This window comes from Heptranchias perlo, chromosome 27 (genome assembly GCF_035084215.1).
Source record: "Heptranchias perlo isolate sHepPer1 chromosome 27, sHepPer1.hap1, whole genome shotgun sequence".
Classification (NCBI taxonomy): domain Eukaryota; kingdom Metazoa; phylum Chordata; class Chondrichthyes; order Hexanchiformes; family Hexanchidae; genus Heptranchias; species Heptranchias perlo.
In genome coordinates, this window is record NC_090351.1 from 33,466,046 (window position 1) to 33,489,092 (window position 23,047).

A 23,047-nucleotide genomic window follows, 5' to 3' on the forward strand; every position below is an offset into this window, starting at 1 on the left:
TCAGCACTGACGAGGCTTAGTTATTTTCTGCGTGAAGTGTTTTTGGGGGGGGGTTTTAATGGTTGAAGCCCAAATTTTCCAGAGCGTGTTTAGAATGTGGATCTCGCTACCACAAGGGGGTAGTTGAGGTGAACAGCATTGATGCATTTAAGGGGAAGCTTAGATTAACACGAGGAAAGGAATAGAAAGTTACATAAGAACATAAATAGGAGCAGGAGTAGGCCAATTGGCCCCTCGAGCCTGCTCCGCCATTTAATAAGATCATGGCTGATCTGATCCTAACCTCAAATCTAAATTCATGTCCAATTTCCTGCACGCTCCCCGTAACCCCTAATTCCCTTTACTTCTAGGAAACTGTCTATTTCTGTTTTGAATTTATTCAATGATGTAGCTTCCACAGCTTCCTGGGGCAGCAAATTCCACAGACCTACCACCCTCTGAGTGAAGAAGTTTCCCCTCATCTCAGTTTTGAAGGAGCAGCTCCTTATTCTAAGATTATGCCCCCTAGTTCTAGTTTCACCCATCCTTGGGAACATCCTCACCGCATCCACCCGATCAAGCCCCTTCACAATCTTATATGTTTCAATAAGATCGACTCTCATTCTTCTGAACTCCAATGAGTAGAGTCCCAATCTACTCAACCTCTCCTCATATGTCCGTCCCCTCATCCCCGGGATTAACCGAGTGAACCTTCTTTGTACTGCCTCGAGAGCAAGTATGTCTTTTCTTCAGTATGGACACCAAAACTGTATGCAGTATTCCAGGTGCGGTCTCACCAACACCTTATATAACTGCAGCAATCCCTCCCTGTTTTTATATTCTATCCCCTTAGCAATAAACGCCAACGTTCCGTTATGGTTGATAGGGTTAGATGAGGAGGCTTGTGTGGAGCACAAAGACTGGCATTGACCAGTTGGGCTGAATGGCCTGTTTCTGTGCTGTACATTCTAGGTAAAAGTTGCAAATATGCTCAACTTTTCCTGGAAGTTTTCAGCTTTTCCTGAAAGTTGCAAATAGTCTCGAACTTCTCCGAAAGCTTGGTGATTTTCAAATAAAGCTGTTGGACTATAACCTGGTGTTGTGAGACTCCTTACATTTGTCCATCACCGGCATCTCCCCATCATTCCCGGGAAAGGAGCAGTTTACGCGTTGACGTCACGCGCACAGTGCTGGCACGGCTGTGTTTTTTTTCTCTTTGTTGACGCACGGTTAGGGCACGCAGCGGACGCACGGGGGCGGGCCCGACGTAAACATGCAAGACTTGTCGTAGTTGCTGCGCCATCCGCACTCGAATCAAACGGCAAGCGGAAAAGTCGGAGAAGGAGCTGAGAGGCAACGACGACGACAACAACAAAAAAAATAATAATAATAACCCAGAGCGTTCGATCATGGCGGATCTGCTGAAGAAAGGAGTCGCCGAGCCGGTGGAAACGAAAGACGTCAAGGAGGCTCTGAAGGCCAAAGAGGTGAAGGAGAACGCGAACGCCGAGCGGGCGCAGAGCGGCGAGAAAACCAAGGCTGACATGGAGAAGTACTCCCTCAGCAAGACACTGTTTGACACGGTCGCGCAGAAAGAACCGTCCATGGTCGTCTTCAACAACGACGGCGGTGCTGTCGCATCGCACAAACCCGTGAAAAAGGTGAGCGAGCGGGCGGGCGCGGAAAGGAAAATAAAAAAAAAAAATTTAAGTTACCGGTGGGACCGGAGGAGGTGCCGGTTGCATTGTGGGAGTTGTAGTTTCCGTGGCGCGTCCGCGGCTTGTGGGTTTCCGCGGCGGGAACTACAATTCCCAGTGGGCCGTGCGAGGGGGGTGCGCACGCGCACTAAGCCTCACTGCGTCCCTTGCTCTTTTTTATTTATTTATATATATATATATATAAAAACACACGTTTTGTGGGCGGTGATACCCGCCGGACCTTCAGTACCTTGGCTAAATTGCCGTTTTTCATCCATGAGTCGAAACAGTGATTGCACACCGGGTGCAATTTGCATGCATTCAAAAGTCGTCGCCAGTGCCTGTTGTACAAATAAAAGTGTCATACGGTGAAAGCATTAAAGGGAAAGTTATCATTGCCTATTTGGGCACAAGGCAGACTAGAAGGTCTCTTTATTTTTTACTACATGGGAGGTAATAGAGCTATTAACATTGGTCATGATGTGGAGATGCCGGTGATGGACTGGGGTGGACAAATGTAAGCAATCTTACAACACCAGGTTATAGTCCAACAGTTTTATTTGAAAATCACAAGCTTTCGGAGCTTGCTTACATTAACATTGGTGTTCTTGATTTTAAGATTGAGGTTCTGATCGTTTCAGTGCCCCAAGGTATGCAATTACATCAACGTAAAAGTGTCCGGAAGATGATGTTAACCAAAGCACATTTATTTAGAGCACCTACTGAGGATAGACAGATCCATTTTTGTTTTATATTTTATCAAATTCTATTGCTGAGGAATTCAGTGACTAGCAGAGTTGTTATAATTCTCAAAAGATTATCTAGCCTATTGATTCCAAAGAAGGAGCACATAGCTTCTTGTATGGTATGAATTCAAGTAAGGGTGACCATGTTGTCCTGGATCCCAGAAGTTTGTCATCCTGTTGCCATGGGATATTGAAAATTGGAATGATATCTGTGGTGACTGTGTGGACTTCAGAGAACATACCATGTTGTCAGGGGTGAGCTATCTTCTGACTTAGTTGAATCAAAACTCTAAACATTCTTAACCATGGTTGTGCGATAGTTGTTCAGCCTTCCCTGGCTTTTCTGCTGCCCATGGTCAAACATAGAAAGAGCTGTTTAGAGAGGCAAATTAAAGACAATAGCTGGAAAAAGAAGATAAAATCATGCAAGAAGTGGAAGGGAGCAAGAAGAAAGATGAAGACGACATGTTAAATTGTCTTTGTTAAATGCAAACAGCAGAAAAAAATGAATTCAAGTGAATAAAAATCTGGTTTCATCCAGCATTGGTAACTATGTACTGAACACACTTTTCAGTACCATCAGCTACCAATCGATTGATGAAATCACAGTGTCTCAGTCCTTTCGAAAGATCAAGCTGAAGAATCTTGTAGGTTTAAACTGAAAATTATGTAATAAAAATTTATCAAGTTGTTACATTTCAATTCATTGCTGACATTACCTGTCACAAGTTCTTGATTTACCTCATCTTCTCTCTTGCTGCTTTTAGCTTTTGGTGGTGTCGTGCATTATGGACCTTGATCATTTTCGTGGTTTCTTCATATGAAAAAAAATGACTGACCATTACTGAGACAGAAGCATTGTTCAGGGCATTTTTATTTTCCCGCTGCATTTGCTACATACCTGTATCTCTCCACCATTGACTCAAGAATTTATCTGTTTTGTTTTATAAATATTTCAGCTGGGGTAGCCTTTACTGTGCATGGTGGTATTTGATCCTGTAAGTTCAATTCTTAAGAGTGAAGAAAAGAAAGAACTTAATTCATTGGCTGTGAAGCAATTTGGATAAATTTTGAAGTGTAGTTGTTGTTACATAGGCAAAGACAGCAGCCAGTATGCATATAGCAAAGTCCCACAAATAAATGAGCAGTTAATCAGTTTTTTGGTGGTGCTGGTAGAAGGATGAATATAGTCGGGAGAAAAAAATGTTATGGGATCTTTTACATCCTTCTGAACAGGCAGACGGGCTCTCAGCTTGATGTCTCATCCAAAAGATGGCACCTCCAACAATGCAGCATTTCCTCAGTACTGCAGTGAAGTGTCACCTTTCTCTTTAGAAAGGACTGAGACATTATGATTTCATGTATTTGTCCTGGAGTAGAGCTTGAACGACAACCTTCAGACTCAAGTGAGTATGCTACCAACTGAGCCAGACATTTCAGTGTAGCAAGAAGAGGTTGCTTCTCAAGTTATGTTTAACATACTTTTCAGTTGATAGCACTCTTGCTTCAGTCCAGAAGATTGTAGGTTCAAGACCCACTCCAGGCCTATAGAACCATAGAAGTTAACAACACAGAGGCTATTTGGCCCATTGTGTCTCTGTTGGCTCTTTGCTCGAGCAATCTAAAATGAATCCCACTCTCTTGCTCTCCTCATATTGTCTTTTGCTGTGCTTCAAATGTTTATCTACTCTTTCCCTAAAAGATGCAGTGGTCTCAGATTTAAGCACACAATCTAGGCTGACACTCCAATGCAAGCCAGAAGGACTTCTGCACTGTTTGAGGTGCTGTATTCAGGTGGGCATTAAAATATTCCTTGACACTATTTGAAGAAGAGCACAGAATTCTCTCCTATGCCGACCAACATTCCTCGCTCCCTCAATTAATGGGATCTAATGGGTTTAATGTTTTCTAAATGGTTATCGTGTTTGCTTACGTAACTGCTCCAGAAGTAATTCATTATATGTGAAGTGCATTGAAATGTTTCTGAGAGATATGAGGCAGTTTATAAATGTTCTATCTATGCTAAAAGAGTGGAATTTGTGGGAGCTCTCTTTTTTTTGTTGAACAGCCAAATTAGCTAATTTGGAAGCATTGCAAGCTTCAGCTGCCTTTCTCAGCATTGGAACAGGACATCGCTTACTTATTATCATGTCCCCGACCCTCTCCTGATTCCATGTAGAGAACGTTTCCAAGTCAATCCTATCAATACCACTATAAATTAAAACATAAATATCTTGGGCCTTTTTTTCTTGTCCTTTTTTTCCAGATAAGAACATCATAGAATCATACAGCACAGAAGGAGGCCATTCGGCCCATCGTGCCTGTGCCGGCTGTTTGAAAGAGCTATCCAGTTAGGCCCACAACCTTACTCTTTCCCCATAGCCCTGCACGTTTTTCTCCAAGTATTTATCCAATTCCTCTTTGAAAGTTACTATTGAATCTGCTTCCACCATCCTTTCAAGCAGTGTAAAAAAAATTTTCCTCATGTCGTCTCTGGTTCTTTTACCTTAAGTCTGTGTCCTCTTGTTACCGACCCTTCTGCCACTTGAAACAGTTTCCTCCTTAATTACTCTATCAAAGCCCTTCATGATTTTATACAGCTCGATCACATCTCCCCATAACCTTCTCTGCTCTAAGGAGAACAACCCCAGTTTCTCCAGACTCTCTGCATAACTGAAGTCTTTCATCCCTGGTACCATTCTAGTAAATCTCCTTGCACCCTTTCTAAAGCTTTGACATCCTTCCTAAAGTGTGGTACCCAGAATTGGACACACTGCTCCAGCTGGGGCTTAACCAATGTTTTATAAAGGTTTAACATAACTTCATTGCTTTTGTACTCTATGCCTCTATTAATAGAGCTCAGGATCCCATATGCTTTTTTTAACAGCCTTCTCAACTTTCCTGCCACCTTCAAAGACTTGTGTACGTACACCCCCAGGTCTCTCTGTTCCTGCGCCCCCTTTAAAATTGTACCATTTAATTTATATTGCCTCTCCTCATTCTTCCTACCAAAATGAATCACTTCACACTTCCTTGTATTAAATTCCATCTGCCATGTGTCTTGCCCATTTCACTAGTCTGTCTATGTCCTCCTGATGTCTGTTACTATCCTCCTCACTGTTACTACATTTCCAAGTTTCGTGTTATCTGCAAACTTTGAAATTATGCCCTGTATACCCAAGTCCAGGTTATTAATATATTATCAAAAAGAGCACTGGCCTCCAGTCTGAAAAACAACCGTCCACCACTACTCTCTGCTTTCTGTCCCTTAGCCAATTTTGTATCCGTGCAGCCACTGTCCATTTAATCCCATGGGCTTCAATTTCGCTAAAAAGTCTATTATGTGGTACTATATCAAACGCTTTTTGGAGGTCCATATACACAACATCAACCGCATTACCCTCATCAACCCGCTCCGTTACTTTATCAAAGAACTCAGTCAAGTTAGTCAAACACAATTTGCCTTCAACAAATCCGAGCCGGCTTTCATCTATTAACCCATATTTTTCCAAGTGCCAATTAATTTTGTCCCAGATTATTTCCACAAAAGTTTCCCCACCACCGGGTGACTGGCCTGTAGTTGCTGGGTTTATCCCTCTTCCCCCTTTTATGAACATTATGTAACATTTTCTGTGGGCATGTACAGATCAAGAAAAGACTATTGGGGTTCACCTGGGTAGTCCCAGTGTCTAGGAATATCATATCCCACAATACCTATCTTACCTCTATATTAAAACTTTCTCCAGGTATTTATGCAACCCTCTCTCTTGAATTTACTGATACAGTTAGCGCCCAATGCCTCTCTTGGGAGTCCTTCCATATAATCACCACTGTCTGCATAAAGTGGTTAAATTTATACTCTTTTCACCTTCCCTCTTTTAAGTTTAAGGCTACGTTCTCTTGTAGAATCTGTGATTATGCTAAACATATTAATGTTTGTCTTGTCCATGCTGTTTAGGATCTTGAATGTTTCAGTAAGATCAACCCTGAGCCTTCCCTTTTCCAGTGTAAACATTCCCAGCTCCTGCAGCCTCTCCTCGTAATTTAGGTTTCTAATCCCAGCTATTAGTTTAAGTTGCCATTTCCTGCACTCTTTCTAATGCCTGGATGTCTTTTCACTTGATTTTTCTTTGTTGTTGAATGATTTAGACTTGGGGGGGGAAAAAACTTTTAAAAACTTTTTAATTACTCAAACTTTAAATATAGTGATGAAAACTGGACACAGTGGGGTAAGTTCACTGTTCCTGCATTCGCAGCAGAGAGCCGAACTCACAGGGAACGAAGGTTGGAGATACAACATTATAGATTTGACTCTCTTACCTGCACTCCCTTCAAGCATAGCTCCCCACTAGGAGTGTGAGATCAGTGAATTTACCCTAATATTCCACATGTGGCCCCACCAATGTTTGCTGAAAATCTAAGCTGGGAATGGTGCTGATAGCTGAAGAGCTGAAAGAGTCTGTTTTTAGGATTTTCTTTTCCATTTTTAGCATATTGCCATTTTGCACTATAATAACTGTTTAGAAGTATTTTTATTTTTCCCCTGATTATCTGCAAAGAGATATTCAATTACCTGAAGTTGAGATTTGAGTTTGAGTTTCCCAGTTTGTGTTGCACTGGGACATGCTCGTACATTCCGTAAGATACTAACAGTGAGAAATGTGATAAGTAAACTAGCATCTGTGACATCCAAAATAATGGCCCAATTGGGCATCATGTTAATTATATTCTGTTGGGTGGAGATGGAAGAGACATTAAACCTCCATTGTCTTGGGTACAGCAAATAACCCTTTTGACAAAAAAATTAAGTGTCATTTCTCTGTTTTACGAGGACAGTTGTCATAATTGCCAGCAGCACCTTTTGTGCACTGCAGGAAGATTTTTTTAACTCAAAGTAAAACACTTTTCATTTCCTGTATATTAATTACTTATAAAGCAATTTTTCACTTCTGTAATACTAGTTTATAATCCTCATTGATGTTACCTGCCAGAAAGCTGAGTGTGCCTTAGGGTGCTAAAGTCTTGGGTGTCTGTGTTTAAAAGAAGAAGGGAGAACAAGCCCGGAGGACTTGGGGCATGTGGCTGATGGATGGGACATTGAATTGGAGTTGGTAACAAAGTTTTGCACCTGAGCTTTGATTGTCAATGGCACATTCATTAAACAAAACACTAGTGTTTTGTTGTGGTCATACCAGGACTTAATACATTTTTTTCTTCATGTGAAGGCTTACGATACCAAAGACACTAAAGTGGAGCTGTTCAGGTATCTAGTGTCTGATCCCCGTGGATTCAGTATGTTTGGAAAGATTTTAAAAACTGCTGAGAGCAAATGAACCTTAAAGGGGCATATTATGCGTTCCTTTTCCTCGACTCATGGATTTCTGTCTACAGTACCAAAATGAAGTTGAAGTGTTTATGACTGGGTAACATTTAAAATGGAATCGTAAAGAAGCTATTTGATACTTACATTTAAATGTGGGACATGCGTTCTTTTTTTAAATGTGGAGTTAAAAAACTGGCTAAACAATTGTGGAAGTGACTTAGCATTTCCTTTTTTGTTATAAAATTCACCGTCCTGTGATAAAATTCACTGTACTGTGATTAGTTACATATTTCCAGCATCTGCAGTATTTTGCTTTTGAGTTACAAATTTCTGTTGACTTCCTTTTTGCTGGTGAAAACCACAATTACATCCCTTCTGTGATAATAGTGATAGTAGGGGTGCTGTATATTTTGTTTCCTCTCACTTTCCTCGGTTGGTTAGGTTTGCTGTGGTGTGCTTTGGGTTTTGCTATCACAGTAGTTCAGTGGTTTGATCATCTCCTCTACTCTGACACACTGCACAGTAAACTGCACAACTGTTGATGGCTTAAACAGAGTACCAGCATCAGCTGTTGACTTCCAACACTATGCTGAAAAGTTTTTGCGAGGTACGTAGTGGCTCAGTTTGTCCTGGAACTTCACTGCAGATATTTTCTTGATTTACGTTTTCTGTAATAATGTCAAAAATGTTAATCACCTTGAATGAATGTCATTTTATGCCAACGATATGGGTAAATTGTGAATTAACATTCAGGGTAATAGCTACCGTTGGCACACACAATGACCAAAAACAAAGTGAGCATTTCAAGTCAAAAAGACATATAATTGCATAGAAAATAGTAGGAAGTAGTTAGAAATCTCTAATCTAACCTTTGAGTACAGATGACTCTATAAAGTGCTCACACTTTGGTCTGTGACTGAGTTCTGAATGCCTCAATTAGATTACAGCTTTGTAATCACTCTCAGCTAATGCATTTTCCTCTGTGATTTTGTACAGCATGTTGTAAGACAGTGTAGGGGTTAGAACAACGTCCTTTCATCTCTAGGACTCAGGGTGAAATCTTGCCCACATTGAATTAGATGACAATGACCACTATCTGCTGGCTTTAACGGCTCTAAAGTGAGATAAATTTGGGGAGCGTCAATACAGTTCCTCGTGGGCATGAGACCACAGCATTAATTTGTCACCGGTTTAAAGAAGCCAAAAACAAGGGACTGCTTCAGAAATGGAAACCACACAGTAGTAGAGTAAGGGATACTTTTTCTGAGTTTCAAATAAGATACGTTGTTTCGCCTTACTGACTGTCTAGAACGTTGTAGGAATGCTGAAGTGGAACAAGGTCTGCTCCTTGCCAGTACAAACTCTCTTACCTTTCGTTTTAAGTGAGTTCAGAATTCACTGTTTGAAATGAATACGCCAGTATAGTGATGTTGAATAATAAATCTTAGCACCTCGATCATGTGAGTGGAATACAGTAATAAGTAATATGGTAACAATGTCGGAATTACCAAGGAGAGGTGAAAAATCACAGATAAAACCTCTTGAGGCTGACGCAGCAAGAATCTCTGTCTCAAGGGCAATTAAGCAGGGCCTCAGGAGATTAATCCCAGCCTTTATTACATTCTAAAAGTTAATATGTAGACTCAAGGTACGGTTGACTGGAGCTACATCCTTTACTGTTTGAGCCCAGTGATCTGCTACATTTCACCTGATTGGGAGTTAATGGCATGCCCTAAAACAATCAGTTTTACTGTGCTTGCTTTTTAAAAAAACACTAGTCGATCTTCAGTGACATTGCATCCGGGGATTGAAGACCAAGTGTAGTCATACGTTCCGTCCTTATTTCCATTATAAATTCCTGTGCCCACACTGATAATAGAAACTGCCTATGTAAACTTGCCAAATTGTAATTACACCCTCCTTTCAGTGTTGGGACTGCAGCACCTCTAGTGGTGGGGTCTGGGGGGAAGGGGGTATAATTACATAAGCAGTTTCCATTATATATGTGGACATAGAAATTTATAATGAGGGTAAAAAGTTGACAGTGCATGCAGTTGTAAGATTTTTGATATTACAGATGTAGCTCAAAAACAGGTACCTTCCTATCCCAGTATGTGTTGTAGAGGGGCCTGAATGGAGCAGCAATTTTAAAACTGAGTGGGTGGGATTGTGGGGGAAGGAAGAAACTAAATTAAAAGGGGACACTAATTTGTATGAAATTGTAGAGGCAGAAATACTTTTACTGAGAGTGTTTCTTACAATGTTAAAGGCATATACAGACCTTTATTATTGAGTTATAATGCCCCACAGTTGTTTTTAATGCAAGAGAAACTGTCTTCCAAACCTGTTCCAATTTGAAGAGGAGTTATAATTTTTTTGAAATGCTGAGTTCTAGATGGGAGCAACTTGGTTTCTACATGTAATGACTGGATATCTGAACATTACCCTTCTATCATTTCTGGTTCTGTGTAATTCTGGGTTTGGTCTTCACATGCCAAACAATGTTAAAAAGCTGAGGAATTTGAAATATTTTTGGGAGGGTGGTGTGCCTAGTTAGGATTGTATTGATTCTAATGAATGTGATGATTCCTAATGGCGCATTCACATTCACTCTTGCTAGATTCCTAATGGTGCATTCACATCTATAAGATTAGCATTGATACAAAGCCAAAACCACTTTGCACCAATACTAAACTTGTGTAAATGGGGTTGAAAGTTCGAGCTGACTCTGAAGTAGAATGGAATGAAGCAGAGTGAGACTCCTCCAGGGAGTCCTACTTTGCTTCATTCTGGTGTCTGATTGGGGCCTGACTCTGGATTCAAGCTACTTCTACGCTATAACTGCTGCACTGGCGCAAAGCAAAGCCGCTACGATTGTAATGTAAATGCTTCTTTAGATTCCAGAGTGGTACTCTACGGCACTCGTTTGGTTTTATTTTCTGACAACCTTTGGATCATTTTATTTGGGTGCAGAAATCCTGTTGCAACCTGCGAAAGGTTAATTCCACTGCTGCCTGACATGAATGAAAATGGCAGAAAATAAACACTTGATGAGGAAGATTTGCGATATACAGTTCACCTTTCTAAATTAGGCAATGGAAAATGTTTTGAAGATGTCAATCACTTCAATATAATGAACGTGGCACACAGTGTAGAACGGTGTATACACATTGATCTGATCATTCTGATCCCAGTCCACAAAATGCTGCAGTGCAGACATCCTCATTATAATGAGACCAGTGATAAAACATCTTTCCATATTCAACGTGCTTCAATGGCTGTGTCACTGATACATAGGGATGGAGGGGGGAAATTGCTTTGGTTGCTATATATAGGAGTGTTGTAAGTGCATCAGTGAGGATTTTCTTTGGTCACTATTTCATAAATGCATTAAAGAAAAAAATGCATTTACGATCTCGATGGGAATACTGCAAAGACACGTTTGATATCCCTACACGGCGTGGCCAGAATAATTCTTCCCCTATGGTTGGTTTTGAGAGAGAAAAAAAATCAAATGAGTTGGGCGAGCCAACCCTGGATGTGTGTTTTTATGCAGTATGGTGTTTTATGTCATAGTGACCTAGTCATTGCATGGAATTGTCACTGAAGCCCGTCTATTATTAAATTTAGCATTACATCCTTACAATTGCAGTGAAAGCTACATAGAAGAGCTCATGGAGCCTGTAGTGTAAACCGTGCAGTTAGTGTTGACTCCCCATTTCGCCTTGTGGGGCGGGATTTTGCTCTGAGCGGCGAACAAACGGCACCCGCCGCTTGTTAGACTTGGACTTACCCATAGATTTTTTCATGGGCTTTTCCATTGCACCCTCTCCTGGGTATCTGGGACATGTGTGAACGGGGCAAGCTGCTGTGTATCCCCTTAATCAATCAGATTGAAGCGTGTTAATAAGCCACGCAGACACAGAAGCAGGAAGTGTAAGTTGGAATTATGAATTCAATGTAAAATCAGTTATGGAAAGACAAATAAAAGGGTAAGAAATATTGAATTAAAAGACAGAGATAACAGACAAAGAAAAAGTAAAATAAAAATTAAAACATTTTTATTAAATGTCCAACAGCAATTAAAATGTAAAGGAATGAGACTCCACACTTGTAAAAGTAAATTTTCAGTGCCAGAGAGGTTATTTGGCAGTAATTAAGACTACCGTGCCATTAAAAGTTTGCTTATACTTAAAAAAAAACTTGACTTGCACTTTTCTGGTGAGATTACTTCATTTTCCTCAAGGCGGGAGAGGAACTTTGCGCCGTTGCAATCATTTCAACGGTGAGTCAGCCGGTGAGATCTCCTTCCCACGAAGCCTCTGGAGGAGCAGGGCATCTGGTACAACTTCCGGATTTCTGCGTTAAGCTGCACGCGTGCGGTTGCCGGAAGTTGCTGTACGACTTGCATTGAAGTAACGCTGAGCCCTGTTCGCCTCACCGTTATTTTTAGAGCAAAATCCGGCCCATGAAGTTTTCTGTGTATTGAGATCTGCCTATTGATCAGTTGCTGAATTTATGCACTAACGCTTTTGCACTTTAGGACTGCTGTGTAATATACCCAGTGAAAGCAACACAGTTTATCACATGAAATGAGGAAGCGGCTTCTTGAATGTTACATTGTTTGCTGCAAGCCGACTCGAGGTTATTTTTGTGAATTTTGTGCTCAAGGTGAGGGATGTTAGTACTGGCAAATGTGATACTGCTCATTTCAGGAACCCATTGTTTGCATCAAGTACTCTCAGGTCAAATCTGGAATAGATACAGAGTGAAGATCCGTATGCTCTGCCCAACCATCTTTCTCAGCTCCAGGCTTTGAAGAGCATTCCCCACTGCATCCGTGTGACATTTTTTCTATTTCTCACACCAGCCATCCTGTTGTTTCTTTGAATGAGGTGTCAAATTGGGAGCGATTCTATGCTGTGGGCCCATGCCCACCAGGAACTGGATCGAGACTGCCAAACTCATTTCATAGAATCATAGAAGTTTACAACATGGAAACAGGCCCTTCGGCCCAACATGTCCATGTCGCCCAGTTTATACCACTAAGCTAGTCCCAATTGCCCGCACTTGGCCCATATCCCTCTATACCCATCTTACCCATGTAACTGTCCAAATGCTTTTTAAAAGACAAAATTGTACCCGCCTCTACTACTGCCTCTGGCAGCTCGTTCCAGACACTCACCACCCTTTGAGTGAAAAAATTGCCCCTCTGGACCCTTTTGTATCTCTCCCCTCTCACCTTAAATCTATGTCCCCTCGTTACAGACTCCCCTACCTTTGGGAAAAGATTTTGACTATCTACCTTATCTATGCCCCTCATTATTTTATAGACTTAACCTCCTACTCTCCAGGGAAAAAAGTCCCAGTCTGTCCAACCTCTCCCTATAAGTCAAACCATCAAGTCCCGGTAGCATCCTAGTAAATCCTTTCTGCACTCTTTCTAGTTTAATAATATCCTTTCTATAATAGGGTAAGCTTCTTCACTGTCCACAATGCCACCAATCTTGGTGTCATCTGCAAACTTACTAACCGTGCCTCCTAAATTCTCATCCAAATCATTAATATAAATAACAAATAACAGCGGACCCAGCACCGATCCCTGAGGCACACCGCTGGTCACAGGCCTCCAGTTTGAAAAACAACCCTCTACAACCATCCTCTGTCTTCTGTCGTCAATCCAATTTTATATCCAATTGGCTACCTCACCTTGGATCCCGTGAGATTTAACCTTATGTAACAACCTACCATGCGGTACCTTGTCAAAGGCTTTGCTAAAGTCCATGTAGACCACGTCTACTGCACAGCCCTCATCTATCTTCTTGGTTACCCCTTCAAAAAACCCAATCAAATTCGTGAGACATGATTTTCCTCTCACAAAACCATGCTGACTGTTCCTAATCAGTCCCTGCCTCTCCAAATGCCGGTAGATCCTGTCTCTCAGAATACCCTCTAACAACTTACCCACTACAGATGTCAGGCTCACCGGTCTGTAGTTCCCAGGCTTTTCCCTGCCGCCCTTCTTAAACAAAGGCACAACATTTGCTACCCTCCAATCTTCAGGCACCTCACCTTTAGCTGTCGATGATTCAAATATCTCTGCTAGGGGACCCGCAATTTCCTCCCAAACCTCCCATAATGTCCTGGGATACATTTCATCAGGTCCCGGAGATTTATCTACCTTGATGCGCGTTAAGACTTCCAGCACCTCCCATTCTGTAATATGTACACTCCTCAAGACATCACTATTTATTTCCCCAAGTTCCCTAACATCCATGCCTTTCTCAACCGTAAATACCGATGTGAAATATTCATTTAGGATCTCACCCATCTCTTGTGGTTCCGCACATAGATGACCTTGTTGATCCTGAAGAGGCCCTACTTTCTCCCTAGTTACTCTTTTGCCCTTTATGTATTTGTAGAAGCTCTTTGGATTCTGCTTTGCCTTATCTGCCACAGCAATCCCATGTCCCCTTTTTGCCCTCCTGATTTCTCTCTTAACTCTACTCCGGCAATCTCTATACTCTTCAAGGGATCCACTTGATCCCAGCTGCCTATGCATGTCATATGCCTCCTTCTTTTTGACTAGGGCCTCAATCTCCCGAGTCATCCAAGGTTCCCTCCTTCTACCAGCCTTGCCCTTCACTTTGTAAGGAATGTGCTTACCCTGAACCCTGGTTAGCACACTTTTGAAAGCCTCCCACTTACCAGACGTCCCTTTGCCTGCCAACAGACTCTCCCAATCAACTTCTGAAAGTTCCTGTCTAATACCATCAAAATTGGCCATTCCCCAGTCTAGAATTTTAACTTTTGGGCCAGACCTATCATTTTCCATAGCTATCTTAAAACTAATGGAATTATGATCACTGGTCCCAAAGTGATCCCTCACTAACACTTCTGTCACCTGCCCTTCCTTATTTCCCAAGAGGAGGTCAAGTTGTGCCCCCTCTCTAGTCGGGCCATCCACATACTGAATGAGAAATTCCTCCTGAATACAATCAACAAATTTCTCTCCATCCAAGCCCCTAATGCTATGGCTGTTCCAGTCAATGTTGGGAAAGTTAAAGTCCCCTACTATTACCACCCTATTTTTCTTGCAGCTGTCTGTAATCTCCTTACATATTTGCTCCTCAATTTCCCGTTGACTATTTGGGGGTCTGTAGTACAATCCTATCAAAGTGATCTCTCTCCCTTCTTATTTTTCAGTTCTACCCATATAGACTCAGTGGGCGAACCCTCGGATATATCCCCCTCACTACTGCTGTGATGTTCTCCCTAATCAAGAACGCAACTCCCCCTCCTCTCTTACCTCCTGCTCTATCTTTCCTATAGCATCTGTACCCTGGAACATTGAGCTGCCAGTCCTGCCCCTCCCTTAGCCATGTTTCAGTAATAGCTATAACATCCCAGTCCCATGTACCCATCCATGCCCTGAGTTCATCTGCCTTGCCCATCAGACTTCTTGCATTGAAATAAATGCAGTTTAATCTAGACTTCCCTTGGTCTTTGCCCTGCTTTCTCAGACCATCTGTCCGGTCATGTTTTGTACACTCTCCCTTACTGCCTTTTGTTTCTGTCACCACTTTACTTCCCACTGACTTCCTGCATCGGTTCCCATCCCCCTGCCACATTAGTTTAAACCCTCCCCAACAGCACTAGCAAACACTCCCCCTAGGACATTGGTTCCAGTCCTGCCCAGATGCAGACCATCTCATTTGTACTGGTCCCACCTCCCCCAGAACCGGTTCCAATGGCCCAGGAATTTGAATCCCTCCCTCTTGCACCATCTCTCAAGCCACGTATTCATCCTAGCTATCCTGTCATTCCTACTCTGACTAACCCGTGGCACTGGTAGCAATCCTGAGATTACTACCTTTTGAGGTCTTACTTTTTAGTTTAACTCCTAACTCCCTAAATTCAGCTTGTAGGACCTCATCCCATTTTTTACCTATATCGTTGGTACCTATATACACCACGACAACTGGCTGTTCACCCTCCCCCTCCAGAATGTCCTGCAGCCGCTCCGAGACATCCCTGACCCTTGCACCAGGGAGGCAATATACCACCTGGAGTCTCGGTTGCGTCCGCAGAAACGCCAGTCTATTCCCCTTACAATCGAGTCCCCTATCACTATAGCTCTGCCACTCTTTTTCCTGCCCTCCTGTGCAGCAGAGCCAGCCACGGTGCCATGAACCTGGCCGCTGTCACCTTCCCCTGGTGAGCCATCTCCCCCAACAGTATCCAAAACGGTATACCTGTTTTGGAGGGAGATGACCGCAGGGGACCCCTGCACTGCCTTCCTACTCTTCCTCTGTCTGTTGGTCACCCATTCACTATCTCCCTCAGTAATTTTTATCTGTGGTGTGACCAACTCACTGAACGTGCTATCCACGACTTCCTCAGCATCGCGGATGCCCCAAAGTGAGTCCATCCGCAGCTCCAGAGCCGTCAAGCGGTCAAACAGTAGCTGCAGTTGGACACACTTCCCGCAGGTGAAGGAGCCAGGGACACAGGAAGGATCCCTGAATTCCCACATCCCACAAGAGGAACATGACACGGGTCTGGGATCTCCTGCCATGACTTAACCCTTAAGTTAGCTTAACAACAACTACAATGTCCGACTCTTGCACCCAGCAACCAGAGGACACTGTTTTTAATAAAAAATGCTGCCATCTGGGATCACTGAAACCAGTACCACACTTCATTATAGAGTTGGATTAAAATGTTTTAAGTGTTCGTTTCTGCGTGTTCATGGATGCAAACATCCACTTGCTTCCACTACTTTGTTCAGAACCTCTTCCAAGTAGCCAATTTCCCTTTAATACCAACACCGTAAAGAACTTGCATTTATATTCATTTGAACCTTTTATTGTTTAAACACAAATATTAAGAAAATGAAATTGACAACCAAAAACACAGGGATGCTCAAATGTAAGCGTTTTTTAACAGTTTGACATTGAGACACCCTTTTTAAATAGACTACATTTTTGCCCCAAAAATGTTTACATTTTATTTAATTTGTTTCATTAGTTTCTGAAGAATTCTATACGAATGAGCTGGCAGATAAGTTTCCTGGACTTTTCTAGAAGACTGCTACTGATTTATATTGTGCCACATGTGCACTTTGTCGTGGGATGATTTTTCAATTACTGTGGAGGAGTGTTGTAAACAATTTTACAACACCAAGTTATAGTCCAGCAATTTTATTTTAAATTCACAAGCTTTCGGAGACTTCCTCCTTCCTCAGGTAAATGTTCAGGAGCCTTCCTCCCTGAGACTTCGGAGACTTCCTCCCTGAGGAAGGAGGAAGTCTCCGAAAGCTTGTGAATTTAAAATAAAATTGCTGGACTATAACTTGGTGTTGTAAAATTGTTTACAATTGTCAACCCCAGTCCATCACCGGCATCTCCACAACATGTGGAGGAGTAGTCAGCAGAGTAGAGAGAGTCATTGAAAGCCCAGTGTGAGAGAAAAATCAGAGGATAAACTGGATTTTGAAGCTTGAGAAAGCTCTTGGAATAACTCAACCAGACCATGCCTGTTACACTTACCAACATTGTATTAAAAACTCTTCTGTGAGCTGCAACTTTAAAGGAGACAGTTATGTAAATAATTGTCTAACTCTTTCTCCCCCCCCCCCCCCCCCCCCCCAGTTTTCTCCCTCATTTTCTAAAAGTTTGGACTCCTGATGAGCACTATTCCAGGGTGTGTGCTGCCCTTTTATATCTCACCCAAGTTACCGTTCTTCACGTAGAAGCCTTGACAGTTGAGTGTCACCGGGCTGTATGACAGTCGGCGCATCACAGCCAAGCCCATTGCTGATATCCGCACACACTCGCCTTCAACAGGGGCTACTGGATGATGATCGCAAACTGGATCCTTGGCTGATTTTCTCTCCCCACCCCTCCCCCCAACCTGGAGGTGTTTAGGCCAATTGTAGTGTCTCAACTGCTTCCCCAACAGAAATTGGATAATTCGTGGAGGATAAACACCGGCACGAACTGGATGGGCTGAATGACCTGTTTCCATGTTGTAATTTCAATTTATAAATAAGTTTTATGGGGGCAGTAATAGAATTTGGATGATTATAAATCACTTTAGCTTCATGCTTTCAATTTGACCTCCTCTGAACTCCTGTGAGTTACTGCCTCATAATGCATATTATTTTCTAATGTATTAAATATAAATATTAGGATACCGTTCAATGCCACTACTGGAGAATTTAGGATTATTTACCCTTCAAAAATTTAACAAGACTGAAATCAGTTAGGTTTTTTTTTGTTCCAAGTTGTACTGTAATTGAGAATATGGACAGCTGACTTGTTCCCAGACCCTGTGTTCTGCAGTGCACCGGACTGTTGGACGTACATATACTTCCTTTTTCCTTTCTTGTGCTTGGCATTTGCTCAGTTTGCTGCCTTTTGTAGCACGAATGACTTCAAGAACACACCACATGCGAAATCGTAGGCACAAACTTATTCAAACTATAAATCTTTAGGAGAATCTCTGGTGAATTCTGTCAGACCCTTCTCGGTTACCGCAATGCTTGCTGACTGATTCAGAATTGCCATGTAATTAAACCTTGGGATGTGTGGAAATTGCAGATGTAGATGTCCCCTGCAATATAAAGTAATCAGCAGTTTGATAATCTCCTTACCTAAATTAAAAACTTTTTAATTTGGATGGAAAATGTTAATACTGATAAACTTGGACTGTAGCTTGTGCAAAGCTCAACTAATGGGAGAATAGCTCCTCAAAATGGCCTGGCACTGCTTGACTAAATTGGTTTTGGGTAACTTAGCACCAGAGTAATGCAACATGTTTTATTAAACTGCTTCACATGATTATAAAATGTATAGTACAACTGGCCTAATAAACCATTTTGATTTGCCTTCCCTTTTCTTTTTCCCCCTTTAACATTTCAATTCATTGTTTCTCGCTGGGTTTGCTCCTGTATTTTTTTTTCTTTCTTTCAGTGAAAGAACCTGCGACTGATTTATAGGAGCAGGTTGTAATTATCCTGTTAATGGTGCAGCTGCAAAAGAACGAACTAGCCACCAAGGTCGAAGAAGGACTTTAAATAATTGACAGTCATATTGTTTGTGTGGGAAATGTTATCACAGCATCAGGCTACACCCTTTTGATAAGCAATTTCGTAACAGTATGTAGTCCAAGGTTAGAAAAATATACAGCAATAACACCATGATGTGACATTTAAACCTAAACCTGTCAATTTCAGGTTTGTTTGTACTTATTGGGATGACTGTGGATAAAATCCATGGTAATGCCTGGTAACTTTGTTTCTACATTTTCCCTTCCTTTCCTTTCTTCTCCACCTCTTTCCCCCCCCCCCCCACACTTTGTGCTTGGGTGAATTCTTCTAATCAAGATGGTGAGGGATGTTAGTGAGGAATGGAATATTTTTCTGTTCTTCACACCTAATGCTGAGCACTTGATGATTTGTAGGACAGGTTAGATTCAGGATTAAGGTCCCTTGTATTATCCCAAAAGTGTGCTTTAACCTTAACCTCAATCTCATAAGATCCGTCCCAACTATACCAATGTTCTGCTTTCCTTTTTCCACTTTGCCCACCTTTTATGGCATGTCTGAGCGAAACAGGCAAGTCATATGAGGATCTTTAGAAACATATGAATGCGCAGTACATCTGGCCGATCTTTGCACCACGTTAGTGTTTGTGGTTTAAATGCAGTGCAAAAACCCCAGAGCCACCAAATCAAAAGTGACTCTGCGTCAACTCCGCTAAGACTCACCCACATTGGCAGTAAGATAAGTTCCACTCCTGTCAGTCAGCACAATCTAAAATGATGAACATTCGAGCCAGCCTGTGCCTACCTGGTGGTGTAAATTTGAGCTCTTTAGCTGGTAGCTGATATGTCAGTAGATACTTGGAACATTTGTGCAGCCAGTTTATACTGGCAACAAGCAATTGGGCATTTCACTTCCTCTGTAACTCAGCACCACTAAGCAGTGCAGGAGTGTACTTGCATTTGTGATCTGAGTTTCTGAGGAAGCTACAACACTCTAATTTGGCCAGAATAACTGCAGCACCATTATTTAATGTGCCTTATTGATCAATAGGTCAGTATAATAAGAGCATGACTGTTTAGTTCTTAATTCTATCCATGATTCATGCCTACTGAAAACTGGACTGAAACTACAGATTTGTGTGTCTCAGGAAATGATATCCTAGAGGTGAAAGGGTGTTATGCTAATAAACTGCACCACCTGCTTCTACCACTTTCTCCTTCAGTCCAGCACAGGGCAGTTCAGTCTTTATAGAATTGTTTTAAATTAGATTTGCTGTCCAATTTAGCCATCTTGCACAGAGTTCTGTGCCAAGATTCCAGCAAAGTGCACATCTTGCGTATCTTACAATCCTTCAGGCTTTTCTGACAAGTCCGTATCAATCAGATAACTGTCATGGATCGGTTAGATGCTGTTGTCCCTGTGCTCTGTTCCCACTCTGTAGCCCTGAAACCGCCCTCAATTCCTGCTCCATTCGTCCTCTACCCTGCCCACCTGTTTCTTCCCAAGCCCTGGCCTCATGTTCTCCACCTGCACATTTTAAGGCACTGGACTTGACTGAAATGTTGGGATATTCCAAAGAGACTGAAGATTACATTGTTGCCTGAGAGTAGAGCTGTATCTTGTACTTATGGAGCGAAGAGATAATTTCTGCAGTAAGCAGATGGTCAGAGTTTGGACTCTGCTTTCAGGTCTCCATGGCAGGTAAAAAACATGCAGAAAGGAAGAGAGAGTGAGACTTAAAGTAGGTAGAAGTCAGTGGGAAGGACAAATGTGCAGAAAGAGGAAGAAAATGGGGGGAGGGAAATCTGACAGGTACTGAGAGCAAGTGTTTGAGTCATGCAAAGATACAGAGAGGGCAGAAAGAGTTAGAGTGGAAGATGAGCAAAGGCACAGTTACACAAAGAGAGAGAAACAAATTTTATTTTTATTTTGTTTGTGAGCAATGTAACAGAAACTAACTAGTCCTCAGGAATAAGAATTGCTTAATCTCTTCTGTGCTGCATTCTAAAAGAACATATTTATTATGTTGCACATGGTAACCAGAGGAATTCTTAGGTTTAGTCCCTCATCTGTGCCTTTAGCCGTCTAAGCCTATGCTTTGGAATTCTCTCCTTGAACCTTTCCATCTCCCTCTCCTGCTTTAAGACCCTCCTCAAGGTGCACTTCATTGACCAAGCTTTTGATCACCCCTCCTAATAGCTCCTTCTTTAGATCAGCGTCAATTTTTTTAATTGTGCCTCTGTGAAACGCTTTGGGATGTTTTTCTACATTGAAGGTGCTTTATAAATATCAGTTATTAATCTATTTTAGTGTTTTGGTTGAGGGATGAATATTGGCCAGAACATTGGGAGAACTTCCTGGTCCTCTTCTAAAAGAGCTATGAGATCTTCTATCCTTCTGGGCAGGCGGATGAAGATTCAGCTTAATGTTTCAACTAAAAGATGGCACCTCCAACAATACAGCACTCCCTCAGTTCTGAACTAAAGTGTCAGTCAAGATTATGTACTCAAGTCCTGAAGTGGGCTTTGAACCCACAACCTATTGACTCAGAATTTAACAAAGAATTCTTTTTTCCTTGCTTTGCATTCTAGCAGCCTTCCATTCCCTCACACAATGTATGAGAAATGATGGCTGATTGTAACTTATTCAACCGGGGAATGGGAAACAGTAGGGTTACGCTTGATTCTGCCATAGACTTCTGCTTTCCCGTAGAGGTCACTGAGTAGCAGTCAGAAGTGGGAGTGCTACTGGTTGTGCTCTCAGGGCGCTGAGACCAATTTACCTTGGCACAAATGAGGGATTAAACCTGAGACCACCTTGGTCTGGTTTGCTCACTACCCACAGGGAGTGCAGTTACCCATTGAGCCATTTTTTTAAATATTGGGTCGATGGGCAAACTGGCCTCTGATTGCTCCACACAGCAAGGGAGATTTCAGCAGTGTGGGGAGAATGAAACCTGTGCACCTTCTCTCTATGACGTATGTTTTGGCGTTACGATGCCTTGCACCACTGGACCAGAACGAAACAAATTCTTGCATTGTTTTGAGAATCCAGAATAGTTGTATGAAGGTCAGTCATGATTGCACTACCAGCCATTGTGGAGTGCTGCTCTATAAAATCTGTAATGAACAGAGAGATGTTTGAAATGGTCACTTTCAACCAGCAAGTATTCAATTTCAGTGGTAGCTCTTAATTTCAGGGTTTCTATCTTGGAAAATATTTTTTGGAATTCCCATTATTGTGCCTATTTTTTCTAAAAGTATGATTCTTCAAAAAATGTTACAGTGGAAGACTCTGGTTTCTGTTAAATGTCCTTCTCTTTTGCGTTGTCCAACATGTTAATAATATTCAGCTGATGCTTCATACATATCGAATGTGGGAGGAAGTCATAAAAGCAATTTCATGTTCCATTCTATAAATAGTGTTTCACTCCTGTATAGTCCACAGATTTTGCTTACAAATTTCTTAGCAACAGGAGCAGCAGTTCATCTTTATAGGTCACAGTATTTGTAAATTGCAGCATAATGGTACATTTTTTGTTGAGTACAAAGGCAAAAGAAGCACATCTGTTCCATACAAAGTCTTGATGTGCTGTATGGTACAAGCTTATTTTTAATCTTGCTTAATAACCTTGTTTGTTCTTCTTTCTTGAGTGTGCTTGGTTGTTGTGACACTGAGACCCAGTAGGGACGTACAGTATCTGCGAACAAGGTTTTAATGTAGTTTTGTAACCAACCTTTTAATGCCTCTTTTGTGAAAATGGCCTCCAGTCAGTTGGACACACAGCTTATATTTTCTTGTAAAATAAATCTTATTTTTTTGTCTTGAACTTTTCTGTTCTGAACTTTGCTGCCTGGAGTTCAGACCTATGCAGTAAAATTGTATGAGTTTGAGTAAGAGCGATTGGCAGTAGAATTTATCCCACATGTGAGAAAGGTCAATAAGTCCAAGCACCATGAGTGTAAATAGATTGCAGCTTTGGTCCTCCCATATCATAAATTCTGTATTGATCTATTGCAACAAATGTTGTTTACACCACAAGTGTAGCACAGTAAGTTATTAAAACTGATTTAACATAAGAACATAAGAAATAGGAGCAGGAGTAGGCCAATTGGCCCCTCGAGCCTGCTCCGCCATTCAATAAGATCATGGCTGATCTGATCCTAACCTCAAATTTAAATTCATGTCCAATTTCCTGCCCGCTCCCCGTAACCCCTTTACTTATAGGAAACTGTCTATTTCTGTTTTAAAT

General features: G+C 41.8%; 1 protein-coding gene across 1 annotated transcript in view; it reads left to right on the forward strand.

Moving 5' to 3' along the window:
• The first annotated feature begins 1,228 nt into the window (after positions 1-1,228).
• Positions 1,229-23,047, forward strand: part of LOC137344562 (S-adenosylhomocysteine hydrolase-like protein 1) — an 84,330-nt gene continuing 62,511 nt past the window's right edge. The window contains exon 1 of the mRNA XM_068007607.1: positions 1,229-1,640. Within this exon, the coding sequence (XP_067863708.1) occupies positions 1,389-1,640 (252 nt within the window). The 5' untranslated portion in view covers positions 1,229-1,388. The remainder of the gene's footprint in view (positions 1,641-23,047) is intronic.